The sequence below is a fragment of the Suricata suricatta genome, chromosome 14, assembly GCF_006229205.1.
Source record: "Suricata suricatta isolate VVHF042 chromosome 14, meerkat_22Aug2017_6uvM2_HiC, whole genome shotgun sequence".
Classification (NCBI taxonomy): Eukaryota; Metazoa; Chordata; class Mammalia; order Carnivora; family Herpestidae; genus Suricata; species Suricata suricatta.
This window is the reverse complement of record NC_043713.1, coordinates 73432456-73459676: the sequence shown is the minus strand read 5'-3', so window position 1 is coordinate 73459676 and position 27221 is coordinate 73432456. Positions and strand designations below refer to the sequence as shown.

At 38.6% G+C, this 27221-nt stretch overlaps 1 protein-coding gene across 1 annotated transcript in view; it reads right to left on the bottom strand.

Moving 5' to 3' along the window:
• The window catches only part of SPPL3 (signal peptide peptidase like 3), a 134058-nt gene extending 106843 nt beyond the window's left edge, over window positions 1-27215 (bottom strand). The window contains exon 1 of the mRNA XM_029921970.1: window positions 27155-27215. Coding sequence (XP_029777830.1) covers window positions 27155-27177 — 23 coding nt within the window. The 5' untranslated portion in view covers window positions 27178-27215. The remainder of the gene's footprint in view (window positions 1-27154) is intronic.
• Between the last annotated feature and the right edge of the window lie 6 nt (window positions 27216-27221).

The window sequence follows — 27221 nt, the reverse complement described above, 5'->3', positions numbered from 1 at the left end:
ACCTTACCAAACTCACAAGCTCCTATTTATAAAAACCTTTTTAATAGTCCCTTTATTACCCTGAAATTATATTAAGTGATAACGTAACTACCCATTTAACTTTAAAATATCATTCCAATGCCCCGACCTATAAACATGAAAGAGAAAGAAAAGGAAAAGAAAATTCATTTAATAAACCACTAAGATGTAAAAACTTGAGCATCACTACACTAAAAGATATATAATAAGATGCTTGCACCAATATGAAGAATCACAATGAAAATGACAGCTACAAAAGCCAACTGAATCAGGTATGGGAAATGGGTGACTAATATACTCTGAGGGATCCACTGTGATGCATTTTTCCAAAATGATAAACAACTCTTGGTACATGAAAGGATATTACTCACGCCTTGACATACATACTAGTTCCATTCATAGACTATACTATATATTAACATCATGTAAAAATTATATATGTAGAATATTTTAGACTGAGGAAGATACATCAAACGAGACAGAACAGTTATTCATTGTACAGCACTGTCCTGAACGACGTGAGGCATCTAGCAAGCTTAGCCCCATGCTCACTAAATGCCTGTGACAACCTTCAGTGTGGTGACAACCGAAAATGCTCCCCTCCCCCAAAGAGCAAGCACTATCCTAGCTGAGAACGACCCAGCTAAGTAGCTAGGCTATTTAAAAATCACTGGCATGCTACTATTTATTTCTTAAATTAGCATTTTTGCTACTACACAGTATTATTCTGTAGCTATAATTCACTATAATGGGTCAACATAAAAGTAGTTATAAAAACAGAAACAAATACTACATCTAAGCATATCACAAATGTATGTAATCAAACAGTTTAAATACAAACCAGAATGGAAATATATATCTTCTGGAACAAAAGAATTTTGAATGTAGTTGATTTCAGACATACAGCTGAGAATCCAAAAATAGGAATATTTAAAAACTGGATTTTACTGGATCAGCAATCTACTCAGTACTAGGAACTGCCCCTGAAAGTCTCAATATTCTCTCAGGATATGTGTCCATGAAACTTAGTAAGGCCAAGGTATATACTCAAAACAACTGAAGGCAGGGCTCCAACAGATATTTGTAAAGCCATGTTCATAGCAGCATTATTTACAATAGCCAAAAGATAGAAATAACCCATGCTCACAGACAACTGGATATGCAAAATATGGCATACCCATACAATAAAACAGCCTTAAAAAGGAAGAAAATTCCGACACATACTGCAACACAGATGAATCTCGATGACACTATGCTAAGGAAAATAAGCCAGGCACAAAAGGAGACCTATCATATGATTCCATTTGTATGAGGTACTTAAGAGTAGTCAAATTCATAGATACACAAAGTAGAATGGCGGTTGCCAAAGCTTAGGGAGAGGGTGGGATAGTGACACGTGTTTAATGGGTACTGAGTTTCAGTTTGAGAAGATGAAAAAGTTCTGGAGATGAACAATGGTGATGTCTGGACAACGATGTGGACATACTTAATGCCATGGAACTATATGCTTACAAATGATAACTTTTTATTTATATATTTATATATAAATATGTTAAAATATGTTTATATTTTCTTATTTATATCTTATAAATAAAAAAATTAAATCTGGGAAAAGCTGGAAAGTCAGAAAGCAGAACTGACATACAACTTGTTAGCAAATGAAACTGCTAAATCACTGAAAGTATTAATACAATTTAAACAGGAAGATTTGCAATTCTGAACATAAAGTTGTAACTGCTACAAGAATTTCCCTATTCTTGTGAACAACTAAAAAACCTGACAAAATACATAAAATAGCAGTTTTTAGACACTGGGCAAACAGCAGGACTAGTCCGTGAACCTCAAGAGAAAAAAAGAAATAAATTCTGTGACTGACCAAACTTTACTGCTGGGAGGCAATTTCCAGGCTCCACTATGGGACAGAAATTTGAAACTGGATTCATGGCTCTGACTGCACCGAGGAGACAAGAGTCAGGGAGGTCGAAGCACCTGGAATTTGCAGCTGGAATTTGTGGGACAAAGTACTGAAGGGCAAGGAGCTGCATGCCTGTGGAGATCTGAAGATCTGTATAAGGATTCTCTTCAGTCTCAGAAACCTTCTCCAGAGCAGGGAGCAAACCACCAAAAAGCAATCAGCCCAACAATCTCCAGAGCTCACACAGGCCTGGGAATAGTTTGTAATCGATCATCCTGGTCAGAATGTAAAACCTCAGAGTCCCTAGAAGGATCACACTTCTGTAGTGGGGCTAATGTAGTCTAAGGCAAAAGACTGCTGTGACCAACCATAAAAAGCTTAAAAGCAAGCTTCACAAGGATCAAACTTAATAACTGTGTGACAATGAAGTCTGACATTCTTTAAAGGAATATAGCAAAATTCAGTGTCCAGAAATGTAAAATGTAGGGGTTCTGGGTGGCTCAATCAATTAAGTTTCCATCTTCGGGTCAGGTCATGATCCCATGGCTCAGGAGTCTGAGCCCCGCATCGGCTCCGTGCTGACAGCGCAGAGCCTGGAGCCGGCCTTGGGTTCTGTGTCTCCCTCTCTCTCTGCCCCTCCCCTGCTCAAGCTCCGTCTCTGTCTCTCTTTCAAAAATAAACGTTAAAAAAAAATTTTTAAGATATGAAAAATGTAAAATTAACAATGTTTAGCCATAAAAAGGAATGAGGAAATGATGATCCACATCCAGAAGAAAAGTGAATCAACTGAAACAGATACATACAATGGAATTAGAAGACAAAGATGTTACAACAGATATTTTAAGTCTTGTTTCATATAAATGTGATGTGGGAAAACGAGAAACAGATGAAAAACAAATCAATGGAACTTGCAGAGTTTTAAAAAGTATAGTAGCTAAAATAAAAAATACACTGGGGAAAAAGAGATGAGACACTGTAGAAGAAAATATCAGTGAACTTGAAGACACAGAATATAGAAACTACCCACAGAAACAAAGACTGGGGTTGGGGGGAAAAGGACAGAGCCTCAGTAATCTGTGAGACACTGTCAAGTGGTCAAACACACAGAGTCCAGAGAACATGAACGAAAAGCAGAAAAAAAACTTAAAGAGATAATGGCTGAAAATCTGATACATTTGATGAAAATGATGAGAGATCCAAGAAACACAGCAAAGCACACCAACCTGTCAAAAAAAAAAGTGATAAAAAGAAAAACTTTGAGCATCCAGTGGGAAAAGGCCCTCCCCTGTTCGTGCTGTTCTGTCTCTCTGTCTGTCTCTGTCTCTCAAAAATAAATTAAACATTAAAAAATTTAATCATGTCTTTCATTTTTGCCCGCTTCAAACAGATACACAGATAAAAATGAAAGCAGACTTCTCATTAGAAATCATGTAGGATTAAAAAAAAGAAAGAAAGAAATCACATAGGACAAAAAAAAAAGTACTGAAGAAAAAAAAGAACTCAACCAACATAAAATTCTATATCCAGTGAAGTATTTTTAAACACAAAGACAAAATAAGGTTTAACCAATAAAAGCTGAGAGAATTCATCACAAGCCAACCCCTGCTATAACAAACATTAAAGGAAGTTCTTCGCACAAAAGAATAATATCAGATGGAAATTTGGATCTACAAAAAGGAATAAAGAGTGAAAGAAATGGTAAATAAGCGGGCAAAAATGAAAGACATGATTAAATTTTTTAATGTTTAATTTATTTTTGAGAGACAGAGACAGACAGAGAGAGACAGAGACAGCACGAACAGGGGAGGGCCAGAGAGAGAGGGAGACACAGAATCAGAAGAAACGCTCCAGGCTCTAAGCTGTCAGCACAGAGCCCAAGGCAGGGATCAAACCCACGAGCCACGAGATCATGACCTGAGCCGAAGCCGGACACTCAACCCACTGAGCCACCTAGGCACCCCAGACATGTTTAAAACAAAACGTATTGTGGTGTTTACAACATACAAAAAATCAAAATGTCTGATAATAGAGGCACAAAGATATAGGAGAGTGTAATAGACTGCATTTTCCAAAGACTGCCTCCCAATGCAATCCATATGCTCTGCTTCCAATGTGATACTAATATTCCTCCACTAAGATGAGTGAGGGGCGCTGTGGGGAGGCTGTATTCCCTCTCCTTGAGTCTGGACAATTCTTTGTAACTGCCTCCACCTAGAGAATACAGCAGGAGAAACACTGCATGACTCAAGATCAAGGCTAGGTCATTAAAGGCAAAATAATTTCTATTTGCCTGTTTTTTGTTAGTCTATTTGCCTTTGGAACCCAGGCAGCTGAAAAATTAAAAGTGTTACACCACTGTAAATCCTGTAAGTTGTAGGTGACATGGTATAACATTATTTTAACACAGATGGTAATAAATTAAAGATGTATGCTGTAAGCCCTATATCAACCACTAAAAATATAAAACAAAGACAAATCAAGTAAACCAAGAAATAAGATAAAATGAAATCATAAAAATTCTCAACAAATGTTTCAAAAAAAGAAGACAGGAAGAAAAATGAGAAATGAGAAAGAACAAATGGAACAAATAGAAAATAGCAAGAAGGAAAATACAGGGGGTGCCTGGCTGTCTCAGTCAGAAAGCATGCAACTCTTGATCCCAGGTGATGATTTCAAGCCCCATGTTGCACATGGAGATTACGTAAAAAAGAAAAAAGGGAAATATGTTTAATATTAGCATATTAAATTACATACAATTACACAAAATGTAAATAGGCTACTCCAAGTAAAAGACAAAGGTTGTTGAACTGGGTCAAAAAGCAAGCCCTAACCATGTAAGAAACATAGTTTAAATATAAAAAGACAGATAGATTAAAAGGTAAAAGGACAGAAGACTATAAATGAAGGCAGACACTAAGTTGAAGTGGTATAAATATCAGCAAAGTAGAGTCTGGAACAATGATTAGGAGGAATATAAATAATGACAGAGAGATCATGTCATCAAAAGGACTTATATAACAATCCTAAATATGTATATATCTAATAACAAAGCGTCAACAGTCACAGAACTGAAAGGAAAAATACACAAAGCGACTAAAGTTGGAAACTTTCAACACACCTTTCTTGGTAACTGACAGAATTTTAAAAATCAGCAAGGAGTTGAACACTATAAAGCAACTTGACCTAACAGATATTCACATACGATTTCACCCAATAACAGCAAGATACACATTCTTTTCAAGTGTACCTGAAACATTCACCAACATGAACCATATTCTGGATCACTTAAAAAAATAAACTACTCTGGGGATCCTGGGCGGCTCAGTTGGTTAAGCATTTGACTTCAGTTCAGGTCATGATCTTATGGTTTGCGAGTTTGAGCCCCCTGTTGGGCTGGGCACTGACAGCACAGAGCCTGCTTGGGATTCTCTCTCTCTCTCTCTCTCTCTCTCTCTCTCTCACTCTCACTCTCTGCCCCTCCCCTGTTCTCTCTCTCTCAAAAATAAACATTAAAAAAAAAGAAATTTTAAAATATAGGTTCAAGAGATATGCTATTAAACTATTAGATACCAAAATTGATAGAAAAAGACATGACTAAACAAACCTATAACAGAAGGCACTGACCAAGATAACAAATTACCCAACCACCCCTTCTTTACCCCTACAGAAGCACTAAAACCCCAAACCTAGTTTTACACAGAAATTTTTAAATTTCTTCACGAAAATGTGGCATACTGACCTCAAAGTATTGTGGAGTAAACATTATCCTGGTCTTAAAACCATTAAGATAAAATTAAAAAAGGAAACTACAGGACAATCTTATTTATGAATAATGATGTGAGAAATCTTAAATAAAATTCAAGCAATTACAGCAGTACCTCAAGAGATTTACTTAAAAGAACTACTACATAGTTTTTGTTCCAAGAATGCAAAGTTTTTTTTAAATAAGTATAACTACTGATATCACATGAGAAATTCAAGCAAAATGTCATGATAGCAAGACTCTACATTTTATAAAATTCAACCAATCCCTTTCCATAAAAATAAAAAACTCTTTATTTCTTTTTTAATGTGATTAAAACAACCCACATTACATATCGGATGGCTGAACATGAGTGGTCTTCCACTTAACAGACCAAAAGGTGCCTGATTTAGCTATCTGTAATAGTGTATTGCAGATTCTTTACTCCAGAATAATTTTTAAGGGACCCTAAGAGAATTACAAAAATTACTAAAATATATAGATCACTACGTGAGTCTGTATAAAAGTTAAGCAAAGAATCATTAGAATAATTTGTCTACTATACTTGTCGGATATAAAAAGCAAGTCTGCAAAAATCAATGGTAATGCTATACACCGGTAGTAACCAGCTAGAAAAAGAATGGGGAAATATCTCTGCTAAAACAGCAACAAGAAGAATAAAATACTTGGTAACTGGTGTAGTGAATGTATAAAAAAACCTAAACTTTAATGGGGAAAAACTTGGTTAGTTACAGAAAAGGAATATGCCATAATATCATGAAGAAGACAATTTTGTTCAAGTTAAAAAAAATAAATGTAATATACTTACAATTAAAACACTAACAAGATATGTCATACATCTTAAGAACTTGGAAAATTAATGGGGGAAATCAAAGAACATACTGTAAAACCATGAAGATAGGACTAGCCCTATAGATTACTAAAAGCAATGTCTAAGCAAGACACTGGGTCTCAAACTGAAAAATGGCTTTCTCTTGCAAAATAAATGCAAATAGGCTGCTGATTCATTGATGTGCTGACCATCTCTGACACTAGTTTCTGTTCAATGTTTAAACGGCACACTCATAGTACAGACAATCTTTCATTTCCTAAATCACAGCTTATATTATCTGTGATACAGTGAAAATGCACAATTCATGACCAAGATAGAATCCTTAACTGCAAGCTCACGTGTAAGAAGTACTGCAGGTCAAATGTTATTTTTTTCTTAAATATTTCTAAATGAACATCTTAAATTCTTCTACTGTATTGTAATTTTACCACATCATACACATTGTGAAAAAAAGCTAGAACTTACGATTTACTTGTCATGTGGACAAGGGAAGTTGTAGTCACATGCAATTCACCTCTGGAAAGGCAGCTAGCTGCCCATCTGAGTTCCTTACAGATTTTGGGATATAAACTGAACCTCACACTCCAAAATGTTACATGCCTAGTTGGGTTTGGTAATTCTGTAGGCTGTCTCTTCACCAAGTTAGGATTTAATTTCCTGTGCTTAGACTTTCTTGAGATTTGACACAACAAAGAGAACACAAGTATGAGTGGCACTTCCCAAAATCGTGTGAAGGGAGAACTGTTCTCGATACTGTAAGACGCCGAGCAAAACTCTTCCCCTGAACAAGTGCCTTTTAACATTTGAAACAATATCAAACATTTCTTCTTTACCACCTGGCTTATCATAGCTCATAATATGCTAATTCAGTCTATGAATTTCCAAGAGAAGAATTTAATATGCAGCCTTTCTCAGACTTACTTGATTAAAGGTTCCCTTTATTCTCAGAGAACCATTAATGGCAAAGAGCCTAGGCTTTGGAGTTAAAAATATCTGTGTTCAAATTCTAGCTCTGCATTCATTAACTATATAATCTTGGGGAGTAATCAGTTTTTCAATTGTAAACTGGTGGGGAGTGGGATGCAACACTTACATTTCAGAGGACTGATTTAAGGATAAATTATATACATACTGTGTGTGAGGAATATATAAACCTGATAAACTTTCAACAAAATTGCATCTGTCCTCCTGAAAGCAAAAGTTAATGATCTTTTCCCCATATACTCCCTCTCTCTTTCTCCCTTCCTCGCTTTTGCCTTTTCTTTTCAGTTTTCATTCCTGGGTTTAACATTCATATTTGATTTTCTTTTAATTTAACTGTTCAGTAAGGTAGCCCTACTCAAAAGCTCTCCTACATACTGACTTACACTGTTCAATTGAATGCTGCATAGAACAAAAAAGAAACAGGTTAGGGGGGTTTAGATACATTAATTACTAAGTGAAAAAAGCAAGACATAGCATCATAGTGTGTAGAGCACACTAACACTTCATTAAAAAGGGATTACACAGAAGAATAAAGTTGTATGTTTACCATACACAAAAAATGGATCCCAAATAGATCAAAGTCCTAAGTATAAGAGCCACAATACAAGAAAACTCGTAGAAGAAAACACAAAGGAAAAGCCTGACCTTAAATTTGGCCATCATTTCTTGGATATGACACCAAAAGCAGAGGCAACAAAAGAAAAAATAAACAAAAAAAATTTTTGTGCACCAGAGGAAACTATTAACAATATGAAATGGCAACCTATGGAATGGGATAAAATATTTGTGAATCATAATGACTGATAAGGGATTGATATCCAGAATATATAAAGAACTACAACTCAACAACAAAATCAAGCAACCTGACTAAGAAATAGACAAAGGACTTAAAGAGACATTTCTTCAAATACATATAATTAGCCAATAAGTACATGAAAAGATGCTCAACATCATCAATCATCAGGAAAATGGAAATCAAGGATACCACTACTTCATACCCATTAGGACGGCAATGATCAAAAAACAGAATATGACACGTGTTGGAGAGGATTTGGAAAACTGGAACCCTTTGCACCTCTGCAGAGAATGTAAAATGCTGCTGCTGCCATGGAAAGCAATATGACAGTTCCTCAAAAAATTAAACTAAGAATTACCACATTATCTACAATCTCACTTCTGAGTATACATTCAAAGGATTTGAAAGCAGGGACTTGAACAGATACTTGTACAATCATGATCATGGCAGCATTATTCAATAATACAACAGCCCACAGAAGGATAATGGATTGAAAGAATGTGGCATTTACATAGTATTTAGCCTCAAAAAGGAAAGAAATTCTGACACATGCTACAACATGGATGAAACTTGAACATCTTAGGCTAAAAGAAATAAGCTAGTCACAAAAGAAGAAATAGTATATGATCCCCTTTATTTATATGGGATACTTACAGTAGTCAAATTGACTGAGACAGAGAGAATGGGGTTGCCAGGGGAAGGGAGGAGGGTAGAATAAGGAATTAGTGTTGAATGGGTGTGGCGTTTAATTTTGTGAGATGAAAACGCTATGGAGATGAGTGGTGGTAACATCACAGTTGCACAACAATTTGCATGCACTTATTAATGCCACTGTACTAATTGAACATTTAAAAATGGTTAAAATGGAAAATTTTGTCCTTCATATATTTTGCCACAATAAAAAGAGAGGATTATACTTATACGTGTGCTTTCAAGCATACATTTCTAGAAGAATGGAGAGAAAGCTGGTTATATTTTCCTGAGAAGGAGACTGGAGAATCAGGAAGAAGTAGTCATAATAAAGAGGGGTTGAATATAGCGGTCTATTATGTACATACTAAAAACTAACCTATATTTAATGGTATGAAAAGATGTTCAAGGTATTTTAAGCAGAAAAAAGGCAGATAACAAAATACTATTTGCCATTTAATAACAAAATACTATTTACCATCTAACACTACTTAAACACACCAAAAAGAGTCTCAGAGATAACATCAGAGAACATGAGAAAAGAAGGGACTATCAATAAACGTAGCTGTGACAACCAGATTCTTATTATCCCCTACTAACAGGATCTAATAATATAATTAATAATCTTATATTCCTATTACTCTATGGTTAAATAAAACAATTCCAGATGTCTTTGTCTTAACTAAATTCATCTTAAACTAAATTCTAAGCTGAATCTAGATTTTAGACTAAAAACTTGTACAATGAAAGGCAAAGTATTAACACTAACCCACTACAATTTAGAAGAAAAATATAGAGGTACTTTAAGATATCGGGCCAGAGAGGGATTTCTTAAGAGAGATGGTTAGAGTCTAGCCCCAGGGATAAATCCTAGGAAAACTTTTTTTTTTTTAATGTTTATTTATCTTTGAGAGAGAGAAAGAGAAAGAGACAGACAGTGAGTGGGAGAGGGGCAAAGAGAGACCCACAGAATCCGAAACAGGCTCCAGGCTCTGAGCCATCAGCACAGAGCCGGATGCAGGGCTCGAATCCACGAACTGTGATATCATGACCTGATCCGAAGTTGTATGCTTAACTGACTGAGCCACCCAGTCACCCCCTTTAGAAAACTCTTAAACACGAACACTAGGCATGATCTCCCAGTTCATGAGACTGAGCCCCATGTCAGGCTCTGCACTGACAGTGTGGAGCCTGCTTGGGATTTTCTCTCTCTTCCTCTCCCCAAGTTAGTGCTCTCTCTCTCTCAAAATAAACATTAAAAAAAAAACAAACACCAAGAATATATATAAGAATGTTCACAGCAGAAATCTTTGAAACAGCTCCAAACTGGAAACCTAAATATCCATCAACAGGAAAATAGATAAGTAAATTATGATATAATCACAGGCTGGAACATTATACATTAGTGGAAAATGAGTACAAAAAGTGGGTCACATCTTGGAAACAATATTGATTGATAAAAGCAAATTATAAAAGATACCATATATATCTTTATAATACTCAACTGTGAAAAATTAAAGTAAAAATAAACATTATATTGTACAGTAAAACACAGTAAATGTAAAACTAGTTTTTTAAAAAGCAAGGGAATGCTAAACATCAAATTCCTGACAGTGGCAGGGGGAGGAGGGCAGACAGCAGATAGGAGGAGGGATCAAGGAGTACACAGGAGCTTCAAGAGAGTACTCTTAATCCTGCAGTTCTTTAGCTGGTTGGTAAGGTTTATGAGTGTTTGTTATGTCTGATAACTGACTTACACAGAACATTTATTCTTCTGTAGATACCAAATTAGACATAAGGTTCATACCAAAATACAGTATGAACCTATCCTTAGTTTTGTGTAAAAAATGATCTATACTTCCTATAATATCCAGAAGGGTAGCACAAAATGTTGCCATGAATTTTCTAGGTAAGATTTAGGTAACGATAATTTTTTTATTATTATTCAAGATTTCTGATTTTTTATGAACTTGTGTATAACTAAACAACAAGAGTCACAGCATATGCATTTTTTAAAGACTTAAAAAGATATACAGTAAATTTGATAAGGGACAGGGTGGGGGAGGTAGGTAGAAGTGTTTTTCTTTTTCTTTCTATCTACATTTTCTAAAACAGCACCAACAAAATGTGTTGTACTAGAATTCCATAATTCCTTTTCTGATACTCTTGCAGCCACAGATGTTTTAGAATCCTGATTTTTTAATTTATTTTTGTTTTTATTTTGTGAGAGAGAGTGCAGGGGAGGGGCAGAAGGAAGGGGAGACTCTTAAGTAGGCTCAAGTGCAGAGCCCAATGTGGGGCTCAATCTCACAACTGTGAGATCATGGCCGGATCTGAAATCAAGAGTTGGATGCTTAACTGACTAAGCAATCCAGGCGTCCCTTTTAGCTTTTAGAAAGGCAACACACACACACACACACACACACACACACACACACACACACGAAAAAGAAAACAAAATGTGTTAGGATTATCCTAGCATGGCTTCAGGCTGCACCCCATAATCAAACACAAACATTTCTGCAGCAAAGTGAAGAGTCACAAGAACAAGGATAAATAGGTAATATACAGAACTTAACGTCAGTTAGGCCTTGTTTTTTTGCCATCAGAAGAGGTCTAAATTAGGTTTTACCACCGGAAGAGTGGAATTATTCAGTGTACAGGACCAGAGAGGAAGTAAGGCTTCCAATTTTGTCCCCACTGATCCAACAAACTTGGAGCTTAGTCACTGTAGGCTGTGCACTCAGTTGAAAAAAGGTAAAATAACTGTCGATGAATATTTTATAATACCAATTAATCAAAGCATTTCAAATTCTAAACTAAAATGTATTATTTTTCTCTTTTAAGCACATTTCAAAAATGAAGATAATGAACAAGTGTCAAACTAAACTTGGAAATTATCAAAATCATAATGTATATCAAAAACTCATGGAGTGCCTGGGTGGGTCAGTTGCTTAAGTATCCAACTCTTGATTACAGCTCAGGTCATGATCTCACAGTTCATGAGTTCAAGTCCCACATCGGGCTCCGTGCTGATAGTGTGGAGACTGCTTGGGATCCTCTCTGTCTCTGTCTCTTTTGGGATTCTCTCTCTCTCTCTTTCTGCCCCTCCCCTGCTCATTTGCTCTCTTACACACTATTTCTTATCTCTCTCTCAAAATAAATAAACTTTAAAACAAATTAAAAAATCTGGCCTCTGGTATCTGGGACACAAGGTGAGAGGTCTGAGCACTGCTTGAAACGGCAAGCCTTGCCCAGGGCCATGCCCTAGAGAGCAGTGGGCCCAGAGAGAAAGAAGAAGCTGATGGGAACATTTATTTGTTACAACATTAAGACATCCAATAGTCAGCAAAACTTAATGCAATGGTCAAGTATGGAGTATTTGTGTCTCATGATATAAGTGCTCATTGTGGCAATGACCTAGAAATGATCACAGACATTGGGAGGCAATCACTACTCAACTGCCTGCAGGAGCTATAGGTAAACAATATAAACAATATAAACCAATGATAGATTCAGTGTGCAGCAACAGAAAGTGGAGGGTGCTGAGGCAAACCAGAAAATATAAGCTATGGGTGAAGACACTCAAATAGTAAGACACTTGACCAAATTCAGTCCCTCTAGTAATCAAATGATTGACTGGGACACACTATTCATACAATGGCCCACTCTGAAATCTCCTTCTCTTGAAGTGGTCTTAAATTACATTCGCTGGCATTTGCTGGGTCAAATGCCAACAGTCTCTAACAACAGTGTAAACTCATGGAAGAGGGAATCCTGTTTACTCTGCTTTAGTTACTGTAGTGAAGCCGCAGCAGGCATAAAATCAGTCGTTAATTACAGAGATCAATTCCACAGCCTTATCTTGTCTAACCACGAGAGCTATGTGGTCAAACAGCACGAGTAGTATATAACTGATAAAGAACAGGCCAAAGGAGACCCTGAAAGTTCAAGAACGATTAGAGTAAGAACCAAATAGTAGCAGTTCTTTCATTTGCTAAGAACTATAGAACCTGGTACACCCTTAATGATGGGGGAGATCAAAATTTTTCTTTCTCCTGCTAACTAATCTCTCTACTCACCAAGAATGTGAGCTGTAAGGAGCTTGTCTCTCTGCACCCCTCTGAAGACTCTCTTCCATGTTAAAAAAAAGAAAGAAAGAAAGAAAGGAAGGAAGAAAGAAAGAAATAAAAGGCAGTAACAACATAAAACTGAGACAGTAGAAATACAGACTGATCAAGAACTCATCTGTTTTTCCTAATGATACAGATCATCATACATGTGAACAGAAATCCAGATCATAAGCTCTTAGACCTCCAGAATGGTGTTGTTTCTTTTTTTATCAATACAGCAGGTGCCAGCCACTTGTAGATGTTAAGCTTTTAAAATGTCGCTAGTCTGAACTGAGAAGACTATGTACTAAAAAAATGTAAAATCCTTTAATTTCTATATTGGTTACATATAATCAATGATATAACTATTTTTATATACTGGATTAAACTATATTATCAAAATTAGTTTCATGTGTTTCTTTTTACTTTTTAATACAGCTACTAGAAAATTTTCAATTACATATGCACTTCATATTATATTTCTATTGAACAGTGCTGCCCTGGAGCACCCGGGTAGCTCAGTTGGTTCAGCATCCGACTTCAGCTCAGGTCATGGTCTCGCAGTTTGTGAGTTTGAGTCCCATGTCAGGCTCTGTGCTGACAGCTCAGAGCGTGGAGCCTGCTTCAGATTCTGTGTCTCCCTCTCTCTCTGACCCTCCCCTGCTTGTACTCTGTCTCTCTCTCTCCCTCAAAAATAAACATTTTAAAAAGATTTTTAAAAACTGCCCCCCAAAAGCTCGTATTTTACAACTAACCCCTCTAGTAATTACCTTCCTGGTTCCTCCACACACTCCCCTCCTCCCATCCCCCGAAAAAAACCCAACAACTTCAGTCATCAAATCAGCCACAGTCCCAAGACTACTGATGAGACAGCAGGCTGCCAGAGTCATCTCGGCACTCACTTACCCAAAGGTAAAGAACTAGCTTAACAATCATCTGAGGTTAATTTCTTTCTAAATGGTTCTAGCATGTAAAAGAAATAAGGACTAGCCTGAAGAAAAATCTCTGAGTCAAAATATTTTCCTCAATGCTAGATTTTTTTTTAGGTAACTAAAACTGAAGTGGCAATTTTGGTACTACCTTGTTAAATGCAAACAGATCTAACATTTTAAACCACTGCTTTTATCCTCTATAAACCCTTAAATGTAAACACTACACAAGTAAGAACCACTTCACATTCACTAGGATGGCTATAATAAAAAACACGGACAATGACAAGGGTTGAAGGAGATGAAGAAATCAGAACCTTCAAACACTGTGGGAAGAAATGTAAAAGGTACAGCTGTTTTGGAAAACAATTTGGCAGTTCCTCAAAATGTTCAACACAGAGAAACACTATAGGCCAGCAAGTCCACTCCCAGGTATTTACCCAAGAGAAATGTAAATGTAAATACATCTGCACAAAAGCTTTTACACGAATGTTCACAGCAGCACTATTCATCACAGCCAAAAAATGGAAACAACCATCATCTGATGAACAGATAAGCAAAATGTGGTATATGCATACAATGGAGTATTATTTAGCAATAAAAAGGAAGGAAGCACTAATACATGCTACAACATGGATGAATCTTGACAGTATGCTCAGTGAAAGAAAAGACCACATATTGTATTATTCCATTTATATGAAATAGGCAAGTTCATAGACCCAAAAGTACATTAAGGGCTAGGGAAAAGGGGAGAAAGGGAATAACTGCTAACAACAGGGTTTCTTTGGAGGTGAAAAAAAAAAGTTCCAAAACTGATTGTGGCAATGGTTGCAAAAATCTGTGAATGTACTAAAAACCACTGGATGTACACTTTTTTTTTTTTTTGGATATTTCGTTTATTTTTGAGAGAGAGTGAGAGAAGGGAAGGGGCAGAGAAAGAGGGAGACACAGAACAGGAAACAGCTCCAGGCTCTGAGCTGTGAGCACAGACCCTGATGTAAGGCTCAAATTCACAAGCCGTGAGGTCATGACCTGAACTGAGTCAGACATTTAACCAACTGAGCCACCCAGGAACCCCCAGACGTATACTTTAAATGAGTGAATTATATGGTATATGAATTAAGCCTCAAAAAAGCTATTTTAAAAATATAAAAGATTAGAATGAAAACCTGAATGCTACAGAAAGAGACCTACATGAAATCTGATATATGATGTGCTTCATTTTAGAACAGAATGAAAAAGTGACACCTAACGACACGAAAGAGAAGAGAGAACTTTCAACTGTGGCTGACTGTGTTCCATCACGACGTCCTCACCTCTCCCAGAATCTGCTCCGGAGCCATGTGATTTTGTAGCTCCTCCCACAAATGGGGAAGGTTTAGTTTTGTGGCTCCTTGTCTTTGGTTTCCATCATATGACTTGCTTCGGCTGAAAGAATGAAGCAGGAATGGTGGTATTCCAGTTTTGAGCCTGAGCCTCAGGAAGTCCTGGAGGCTTCCACCTGCCCTGCTATGCTTCTACCACTGCCATAAGAAGAACTTCTCCCCAAGATGCTGCTGCCCATTCAGTCCAGGCCCTAAATTAAACACACATGAAGCAGAGCCACCCAGCTGACTTACAGATCTGAAGCAAGAAGCAAAGATGCCCAGCCAACCTGCAGACTGCTTTTTCAAGCCACTGAGTGTAGGGGTAATTTGTTATGCAGTATTATGGCAGCGCTAACCAATACAGTGACCTATTCTCCCACTGTATTTTGAAGAGGTTCCATAAACTAAATAGTTATTATGAAGATAGGTCTGTCCTAACATCTTCAACAATAATATTTTCAATTACTTAGTGTAAAAGATTGATCTACAGACCCCAAATGATATTTGATGTCTGTTCCTTTGAGCTCTTAAAACAAAGTTGAAAGCAACATAAGATATCACATAACCTTCCATCTTACTAATTTTACTTTATGGGTCATTTTAAAAAAACAAAACAGAATACTTATTTTTTTTTAAATATTTATTTTTGAGAGAGGCGGACTGTGAGTGGGGGAGGGGCAGAGAGCGAGGGCTCTCAGCATAGCCTGAACCAGGGCTTGAACCCATAAGCCATGAGATCACAACCTGAACCAAAGTCGGACACTTACCAACTGAGCCACCCAGGTGCCCCTAGAATAATACTTAAACTATGTGCCAAGCGACTGCAGATAAAGACACAACATAAAATCATGTCCTCAATACTTTATAAGGATATAAATAAGGAAACAAACAACAATTGAAAAAGGGAAGTATGGGTGAGCCTGGGTGGCTCAGTCGGTTAAGCATCCGACTTCAGCTCAGTTCATGATCTCACAGTTCGTGGGTTCGAGCCCTGCGTTGGGCTCTGTGCTGACAGCTCAGAGCCTGGAGCCTGTCTTCAGATTCTGTGTCTCCCTCTCTCTCTGACCCTCCCCTGCTTATGCTGTCTCTCACTCTCAAAAATAAATAAAAGACATTAAAAAATTTTTTTTAATGAAAAAGGTAAGTACGATGTACTAAGGGAACACAAATAAGGGTCATCTAGGGACAATGATGGGAATGACGAGGAGACAAATTTTTCTAAAACTGAAGGAAAAAAACATATATAATGAACAGGACTTACTGACTTGTTTGATGGGGATTAAGAATGTCTCTAGGGGTGCCTGAGAGGCTCAGCTGGTGGGGCAGTCAACTTCAGCTCAGGTCATGATCTCACAGTTCATGGGTTCAGGCCCCACATTGGGCTCTGTGCTGACAGCTCGGAGCCTGGAGCCTGCATCAGAATCTGTGTCTTCCTCTCTCTGTCTCTCCCCTGCTTGCCCCCTATGTCTCTCTCTCTCGCTCTCTCTCAAAAATAAGCAAACATTAAAAATTAAAACAAAAACAGGAATGTCTCCAAGGTCTCTAGCTGTGATCCCCCACCACAAGTTCTTGATGGCTCTGGGACACACAGGTCTGCCTCATCACCAAATGGTGACTCATTATCAACTTGATAAATCTAAGCTGAAGCACAAAGCTGAATTTGCAGAGATGAATGGGGCTAATTCGCACCTTGGCCACATGATGACTCTGGCTGGGTTTCCTATTCTAGAGCTGGCTATCTTTCCCATTTGGTCTCACTACCTGAGTTTCCTGATGCTTGAGTCTCTTAACCTTTACCTTGCTTCTACTGTCCAATCACATCTGCCATTCACTGCTCTCTCCTACTTCTACTTGTTAGTCCCTTTTGTCCTACGCTGGTTGGTCACCTTTAGCTTAGGTCTTAGCACCTTTGCTATCCATGAATACCAGCCTAATATATCATCCATAGGTCTGTAGGTTATTTTCACCACAGCATAGAATACAAGGGTGCAGAACAAAAACAAATCTCTAATCCCCCAACTTCTGGTTTATCCCTATCCAGACAACTAGGTTACTGAATTCTAAACTAAGATTGAGGCACTGCTGTATCTATGCAACTTAACGGATGCACTTACTAGGCTCAGAGATCATTTTTAATTGCCCTTTCTGAATTATAATTATTAAACAAGAGAACAGAAATGAGTTAAAAGAGAAAATAGTCTCTTAAAAACAGGGCAAAGATGAAGGCAAAATAGGTTTCTATTTAAAAAAAATTACCAGCTCTTTAAACAAAAGCTCAAATATAAGGAATATGAATCTCTGAAATAGTAGCAAGAGAGAAAATGTTCAATTGCTCAGAAGCTGGTTTCCACATAACTTATTGCTCCTCATACCTCAAAGGAAGTTTCCTGCAAAATATTTTCATTTGATCATGTGACTGAAACTTGTTACCTGCTAATTATCAAAAAAAAAAAAAGCAGAGCTTCTCCACTTAAAAAAATTATATGTCACAAAGTGCATGTTTGGAGATAAAATATAAATAAACTAGTAGCAGTCGGTCTGCAGTCAAGCTGAAGAAGACGGAGATAAGGGCGCCTGGGTGGATCAGTCGGTTAAGCGTCTAACTTTGGCTCGGGTCATGATCTCGCAGTTCGTGAGTTTGAGTCCCGTATCAGGTTATGTGCTGACAACTCAGAGCCTGGAGCCTGTGTCAGATTGTGTCTCCCTCTCTCTCTGCCCCTCCCTTGTTCGCACTCTGTCTCTGTCTCAAAAATAAAAAAACATTTAAAAAATTAAAAAAGAAAAAAAACAAGGAGGAGGAGATAAATGAAGACGCTGAGTCTAACGAGCCTGTGGTCCCCTGTAACTGGTCTCCAGTAGGTGTCTGGTTCAGGGGCTGAGCCACTTTCCCTGCTCAAGGGGCTCATGGGTACTGGGAAGTTAGGCAGATCTGGCCCCAGCACCTGACCCAACTGAACAGTAACAATTTTACTTTTGTATTTTCTTCAAAGAGCTGTGAGATGTTAGGTAAGTATTCTCTCCTCTCTTCTATGTGCTCTTTCACTGTATTTTTAAGGAGACATTATATCCTAAAATCCAGTACCTGACAAATGTCACCTCTAAAATACTCATTCTTTAAAAAAAAAGAAAACCTCAGCCTCCACTCTGTGTAGGTCCTTACACCAGAAAATTAATTATTTTGATCCTATCCTTACAGAGTTCATGGTCAAGGTGGGAAGATAGCCAGATAAATATTTTCAATGCAAGGTCAGAAAATCATAAATGTGCTGCCACATGGCAGGATCAGATAAAGAACTACAGGCATCAGAAGAATATTTCTCCTGGATCAATCAAAAAGATTCTGTAACAAGAGGAAAGCATTTCAGCTGGATGTTCAAAGATACATAGGACTTACATATTTAGAGACTTGGGCGAAGGGCTAACCAGGTATAACAGTCAGCTTAAATGAAAGGGGAAGCAGTAAGTAATCCAGTTTGGCAGAAATAACAAGTATTTTAAAGCAAATACAGGGAAATAGGATTACAAGGCAACAATGTTTCAAATAACCCAAGAGGTTGGATTTTATACTGACGATTAAAATACATATGCGTGCAGGCACGCGCGCGCGCGCGCGCACACACACACACACACACACACACACCCAAATGCAATACAGTCCGAACTAGTGACAATGTAAAGATCAAAAGAAGCAAAGACTAAATGTCACATCCCCATTAAGTGTTCATTCCCCATTAAGTTCCCTTCACAACTCCTAACTGAAATCCATGGTAACAATAAATAAATTAAAATCTCTAAATTTAAACTACAGTAAAATAATAGTAATAATAATCTCTTTCCCAGATCAATTTCTCTTTCTCTCTGGCTTCAAATATACAATTCTCTCCCTTATCAGTAAAAACAGAAAACCCTATGACCCTGTCTATACCAAGCACCCTCTTTCCTTACATTTTCTCACCTTATCTCACAAACAAATGGCCAGTACCCAAAGGATGACTTTATTTCTTCATTACCCTTCCCTAATTTGCCTTTCACCCTCGCCACTCTGATCTTTATTAGTGCACTTTCACTAAAGACTTCCTTTGCAAATTCAACAGCCTCTTTTTTCTTCATTCTCCTTGAACCTTGTAGCTTTTTACACTCTTGCCTCCCAAAATTCTCTGCCTTTTCTTTCATCGCCATGGAGCTTTGCTAATCACCCTACTTCTGATGGAACTTTCTTTGATTCCTCTTCTTCCTCTCATTTTTCAGTTGTGAGTTTTCCAAGCCTCAACTTCCGGTCTTCCATTCTGCCTTCTCTGTACTCTCCCTCTTAGTTAACTGACCTTAAATCGTTAACTCTCCCTAGCCTTGCAGCAGTCCTAGGTGGCATTTCTGTAGTAGACCTTAATATTTTTAATGTATTGGTGCTTGCACTAGTCAATGCATAGATAAAAGAATTCACTCTCTAAAACTAAGTTTTACTTCTAACAGTAGTTTTTTTTTCCAAGCATTTCTAAGAAATGAATGTAAATTTCTGGGAGTTTATAAAGTCAGTCAAGCATAGAGTCAAATGTTTAGAAGTTAAGGCTGTTAGGAGAGTAAAGCTAGTCAACTCAAGCAAAACTTAAGGAAACAACAAAGTACTGTACTTAAGTCAAAATGTCTGTATAACCAAGTTGAAGAAACAATTAAAACTCCGCTGCACATGTCCTATTTAGGTCAAGAGTGAAGCCACAATCTGAGGCCCTCTGATGAGGGGAAGTGGGTGTGCCCAGCAGACTTGGTATGGAATAGGGAAACAGATAAGAAACTTGCTAACAGCCCCCCTCACACGTTTTAGGGTACGAGTGTCCTGGGCATTCCAAAGAAAACCAGAAAAGACCAGGATTATCCACACCACAGCTCTCTCACCTCACGTGAATATATTGTGAAGGCAACTGCCTTCAAGAAATCAAAATAAAACTATTTTATGAAAAAACTTAAACTTTATTCATGGTTTTTCTCATTTGTTGGACTATGAAACAGGACTAGAAGATGACCTTATAGCATATTTCAAAGGCAACAATACAAATCAATGACAATTTGCAAACATTCTCATTCTTTATTAAGCATTATTTGAACATCTCAAAGTTTAAGTGCTAGTTATCGCGAAAGAAGAAAAATCATTTCTGTATTGAGGAATTTGTATCTGGGACCTGTCTAAATCTTGCAATGTAAAGAACGAATACTTTGCTTTTTATATTTCACTTAGCAATTTACAAAGCATTTGTACCCACATTATCTCACTGAATCCCTGCAACAATTTTGTGGGAGCAGGACAGGCTTAACCACTGTACAGAATACAATACTGGGACCAAGACGAGACTAGCTCACAGTTCATCAGAGATGGAAATCACCCTCTAACAAATAGTTCCCACACACACACACACACACACACACAGAACTAGATCCTCATATTTTAGAATTTCAAACAAAAATTTAATGAATGGCACTGGCAGAATCAAATACTTTTTGAGCCATCACTTATGTTCAATACACTTTACATAAAAAACTGGGGCACACCTCTATTTTCATGCACTTCTGTTTTTTATCCCTTAATAGTTCTTCACTAATACCAGAACTCCAAAATAGAGATTATTGAGTTTTCTTACCAAGTTAGGGTGAAACCTACAAACCAAGAATGGGATTTTCTATTAGGTCTCTATTAGGCGAATGCATATTCATCAGTCTGATACCTTAAAAAATACTTTCAAATCTAACTTTTCGCAGGCGCTCAATCTAGTCTAATCACAGCTAATGAGTAGGTCTGCTTTATGTTAAGCTGTGGGCCTAATAAGACCTATTAATAAAATCTGAGAAGAATTCATTGTGAGGATCATCAGGACTAACTGTAGATTTTCCCTATAAAATGGAATTTGGTGCCCTGAAGCCCCTCTAAACACCTAAGAGGTTAAAACTACAGAAGAGGAGCACTCTACCTCTCCCTTTTTAAGTGAGGATTGGAAAGTGTGTTACAGAAACGTGTTGCAAAGTTGCAAAAATGTCTTGATTTAAACATATAACAAATAAAACCAATACTTCCCTTTAACTCCCAAGAAACAACCATTAAACTCCAGAAAATATATCATAGAATTTAATAAATCAAGTCATTCTTATGGTTCGATTGCCAGGGACAGCAATCACATAAAGTTCAGGTGCCCAATATAGCCAACTAAAACAGCACTTGGTCAGACAAACTCCTCTTAGGACATTGCTGGTTTTTCCTTGGGATAGGTCTGATGAAACGTGAGAATGATAAAAATGAAGTTGTTACGCTGAAGTAAAATACAATTATACAGAACTACCTAACACCTCAATTAGTGGTGTTTGTCTAAAATAAACGGTCACAGAAAAATCTATTTTGAGAAATCCATAGACATTAGGCATTTTAATTCATAATACTACTTGGTAAGTCATGGGCTGATACGGTTACAAACTCTCCAGCTTCCCCCTTCCCCTTCCCGAGGCTTCATAAGAAACGCTGAGGAAAATTATTTTAATACAAATTCTTGGTTTTAGTTTTGGTTAAATTTCAGCATCAATCATGCATTATCAAACCATAATTACAACACCTTAACTCTAAGCAATACATGTCTTTAAAATGAGCAAATCTAAGGTTTATAATGCCAGTGACATGTTTTCAACTGAATAGTTTTTCTCTGAAACACTTGCATTAGACACAATGACGACGAGATAGGACAATGAGATATGATCACAACAGATAAAATGACACCCAACAGTAACTGCAAAGTAGAAGTGATTTCCTTGAGTCCTAGAGATCTGTGTTATTTCTCATTCTAAGGTTTTTAGCACTATATGTAAATACCTCACAAGATAAAGTCCATTATCCTAATAATATATCACCTCAATATAATGCAATCCTCAGAGTAGGTCTTAACCAATGTAGCCCAGAGGGAAGCATTCTCATTCATTTGTTCAGTAAATATTTACGAGGTACCCATAACATGCCAGGCCCTGGAGAGAGTACCAAAATAGAGATTTTTACCCCTGTGTAACTTTTGGTTTGTTTACGGTCTGTCATCCATCCCTCAGAGACACACACAAGATGAGACTATGAAGAGTCTCCTAAGGAACGTAAATTTCATTCCAAGTGTAGCCACTGAAGAGGTTTAAAAGCAGAGGATTGACAGGATCTGAGTTAAGTTAGAAGGCCACTCCAAAGAAGGGCCAGCATGGAGAACGGAGGAACTCAGTGAGGAGGCGAACAAGAAACGAGCAAAAGATGGGTTGACTTGAAGTGGTGACTGTGGAAATGGAATGGATTCAGTGACAGAATCTTCATGTCCAACAGTCTGGACTTTGAGCCCTTTTACCATTCACATGTCATTTGGCAAGTTACTTAAATTCTTTGAGCCTCAGTTTCCTTACTTAGCAATGTTTGTAGAGCCCTAGCACTGAGAAAACACACATTATGATGATACTACTTTGGAACAAAATTCATTCCAATGAGGTTCACATGTTCTTATTTCCTTTTCCTCCTACATCAACATTAACCCTAACATAAGTAATTTTTGCCACCAAGATTCAAGTGCAGTTATAAAAAAGTACTGCATTGACTCCATCAAGACACAAGTCCTAGAAAATAAATTAAAAATGAGAGACAATTTCCTCTTTCCACAGAACTGATGCTAAAACAAGTGCTCATAGATATATATCCAGCAAGGTATATTTCTCAAATTAATAAAAGTCTAGTTTGTGCCTTCTATTTGTATTTTCACATGCATTCCTTTGCTTCCTCACTTTACAAGTAAAAAGGATAAAAGCAGAATCTTGTGGTTTAATCACGATAAAGACTGTGGTGTTCCTACCAACTGTTTTAATTTCATGTGTCAATAGCTTTTATTTAAAACTCTATTAAGGATGGCATTACTCATTCTTATAGCACAGTGACACCAGGAAACTAAGTTACCAAAAGCTCTCTTTTCTAAGTAGACGGATTATAATAAATATTCATCTGTCTGTAGCTTCCCAATACACTTAAAATATTCTTTCAACAAAGGATGAACCACCTTGAAAATCATCATGTTCACTCAATCAGCTCCCAAGCAGGAGCTATGGGCAAGACAGTGTGGTGAGGACTGTGGGGGGACAAACGTTAGTGTTAACAGTGTCCTTACCCTCAAGGAGTTGACAATCTCATGAAGAGGCTAGGTATTCACAAATGTAAAGGGAGGAAAGATGCAGACAGACATCAAGTATCAAAAATAAAGAGATCACTTTCAGTTGGGGTGTTTAGAAAATGCTTCACAGCTCAGTGGAACTTGCAGTGAACCCTCAGGTGACAAGATTTTGATAAAATTTGCTAGGAAGAAAGTGAGATGGGGGAAAAAATTCTGAGGACAATAACTTTGTTTTCTGAGTTGCTACCTAGCTACTATTTTTTTTAGTATGATATCCAAAATCCAGATATTTTTAGAGAGGCCATACTCACATAATTTTTATATATGTCTTTATAATTATTTTATTTGTTGTTAATCTCTTACTAGGCCTAATTTATCATTTAAACTTTATCCTAAGTGTGCACAGATACAAAAGTCATAGTATATATTAGGGTTCAGTACTATTCTTGGTTTCAGGTATCCACTGGAGTCCCCGGCATGTAAACCCCACAGAAGAGGGGGGGACTCCTTACTCCTGATGTATGTGTGTACTGAAATTGCACCTTCAACCAGAACGACCCCATGGACTTCACGGCCCCCAAATGGAGGCTCGCATACTCAGGGAGCCACCTGCCAACTACCTGGGTGGCTCGTCCCCCCTCATTCATCAGGTCATAATCTACATATTCTTAATACACCTACTCACAGAAAGCATCTCAACACAGAAAGCAAGCACAAGAAACCAGAAGACAGCACGTGTAGAGTTTTTAAATTAACATTTTATTATGAAAACTGTAAACATGTCAACGTATACCTAATAAAATGATAAACCTCCCTGTACTCATCACTAAGCTTCAACAATTACCACCTCATGGCCAATCTTGCTTTATAATCTGCATATCTTATTACATGAAAATCCTAAAGCAATCTATTTTCATTCTGACTTCTACAGTCTTCACTGACTCCATCCTCAGACAAATCTATACTGCCACAGAGTCTTCACAAGGTTGATTTTCCTAAAGGCCACATACAGATAAAGCATAAGTCTATGAAAAAAAAAATCAACTCTTATTTGCATGAACCTACGGAACAGTAACAAAGATACTACAAAATGAGAGATAATCCAAAACTCAGCTTCTGGAATACCTTTCCCATACTTATATTTATTTCAAGGAGAATGAATAAAACGATGGGAGAATTCATATCCAACAAAATAAAGCCTCACAGGTGGAAGTATCTTAGATCACTTGGCCTCCTGAGTCTAAGTTTCATCCTCTATAGAACAGAGAATGACCACCTACTTCAGGGATTTGGGAGAATCAAACATCTACCTTCACTGCCACATGGATCGTTACCTATGGCAACTATCAGAACCTAGAAAGCTGCCTGGTTTTCCAATCCTCTTCTCTGACACCTCCCTCTCTCAAGATGATGTAAAAAGTTTCTCCATCTCAAAACATAAAGATGAAAGGCTAAGCATTCTGATTTCAAGGAGCTTCTCCGCCTGTAAAGCCACAGGGAGCTGAGACTGAAGTGTTTCAGTAGGATGAATACTGTAAAGTGTCAAACTTCACAGAACAGTCCCCCCTGAGCTAGCAGAGTTGTCCAAAATCACACAGAGAGTGTGTGTGGCCAACCTACCTAGTGAAACACTCTCATTTTCCCCACTCCTTGGCCACTGTATGTACTCCTTCAACCATCTGCAGCCTGGACACGGCAGAAAGCCGGGTAGCGGCCAGGACTCTCAGCTGGGCCAGAGGGTTAAGAGCTCAAAATGAGTGAGTTACCACAAGGGGAACTCACTCTGTCTATAAGACAGCTCCAACCTTAATCTTGTGTTCCGCATTACCTGCTAAGGAGAGGCAGCCTGCTGTTGCTCAAAACTACCCAATTACTTTAAATGGCTTTTAAAAATACACATGCAGGCACAACCGTTTACCAACGTTTTAATTCTTCAGTCATTCCATTATCATCGTTTTGAGCTTGTATACACATCACTGAAGTTTCCTTTTGAATTGTCATCTTTAATTATCAACCGTCTTTCCCTCTGTGAAGACAGAATGAGTTCCTGACTTGGCCATAACCCTAACTACCACAAAGCATCCACTCAATTAAAGCCCTCTACCTAAAATCATTCTTTGTTTTCACTTATTTCTTTCTCAACCATTTCTCTGGTTTCTCTAACTAGAATGTAGTAAAATGCAACACTTTACAGTTTTCCATGTGCTTTGTAAAGTTATTCATTTAATCTTTACAACCCAGAATGAGGCAATTCTGCTAATGTAGTAAGTAAGAGAAAGGAAATGGAGGACTTTACTATCCTGCCCCGTTATAATAAAGTGACTTAGTAGTGAACCTGCCTTCCAAATCACATCGTCCAACTCCAAATGCCCTGCTCTTCCTACTCCAGCATGCGCTTTCCTAACAAGGGAAAGCATGCAATCCTGTCCCAAATCAAATATGCTTCCAACTGAAGGTAAACCATCTTCAAACAATTTCTCAAGACTGCAACCAGATTTCCCATCCCCACACCCACCATCATCCCATTTTTTGCCCCTTCACCCTCCAGTCATTACTTCCTCCCCACCATCCAATTTCCACTCTTCAAGGAAACTATCATCATTCCTTCCACCCCTCCTGCAAATACTCCACCTCCACAAGCTGCAGGGAGGCCTCTCACCCTCCTCTCCCCACTGCACTCCCTTCTCAAGACAGGTATGTTCTCTCTGTAAACTACAAAGCACGCTTCCCAGGCCTTAGCAAGCTATTTAGTAACTTTAAAAGTCCTATAAAAATCGACAGAACTTGCAGCTCCTACATCTCCACCCTTGACCCAGGGCACCAGGCCACTTTCAATTCTGAAGAACAGAGCATCGACCCTCACAGAGTCTACTCCACGCCCCACCGCCACCAACGACTTCCCTTCCACAGTGTGGTTATCCAAACAGGCTCCCCTTCCAACGTCTTCGCAAGGGACTTCCCTCCACGGTTCCCAAGACGCTCCTTCCGCGGTGTCCCCGCCGTCACGCCCGGGCCTCTGCCCACCTTACCAACTCTCCCCCTTCACTCGCCCCGGATCCAGGGGCGAAGCAGAAGTCCCAGTTAGACGGCTCTTCCACTCTCACAACTTCCAACTCGGTCCTCTCTTATCACCTGTTTTTCCCACCAGCTTCCCCGCAACCCGGGGACCCACCCTTGCCCCGGCCCGCCTCTGCCCACCCTCTCAATTCCTCCAGCCCAGGAGCCACCCCCTCAAGTCAGTTCCGGGGTGCCCGTGGGATTCAACTTCCCATCCATGGGCTTCCCACCTTTGGGGTCATGCTCCCCTTCTCCATCACCTGCTCCGCCCATGACCAGATGACATCCGCCGCGGCCGCCTCCAACCCCCTTCTCGGGCGCCGGGTCCCCGGCCGCTGACCGCCTTCGTCCAGCGCCAGCCGCCCCCTCTGGTGGGGACGAGGGGGGCGTGCACCCCCAACCCAGGCCCCCCCTCCCCCGGCAACGCGCACCTGTTCCTCCTCCTCCTCCTCCTCCTCCCCCCGCCCCCGGCAGCGCCGGCGCCCCGACCCCCACTTGCGCCGCGCCCCGGCCTCCCGAGCCCCGCACTCACCACGAGTAGGTCTGCTCCGCCATGGCGCTGCCTCTCGTGGGCTCCGCTGCAGGCTCTGGCCGGGCCC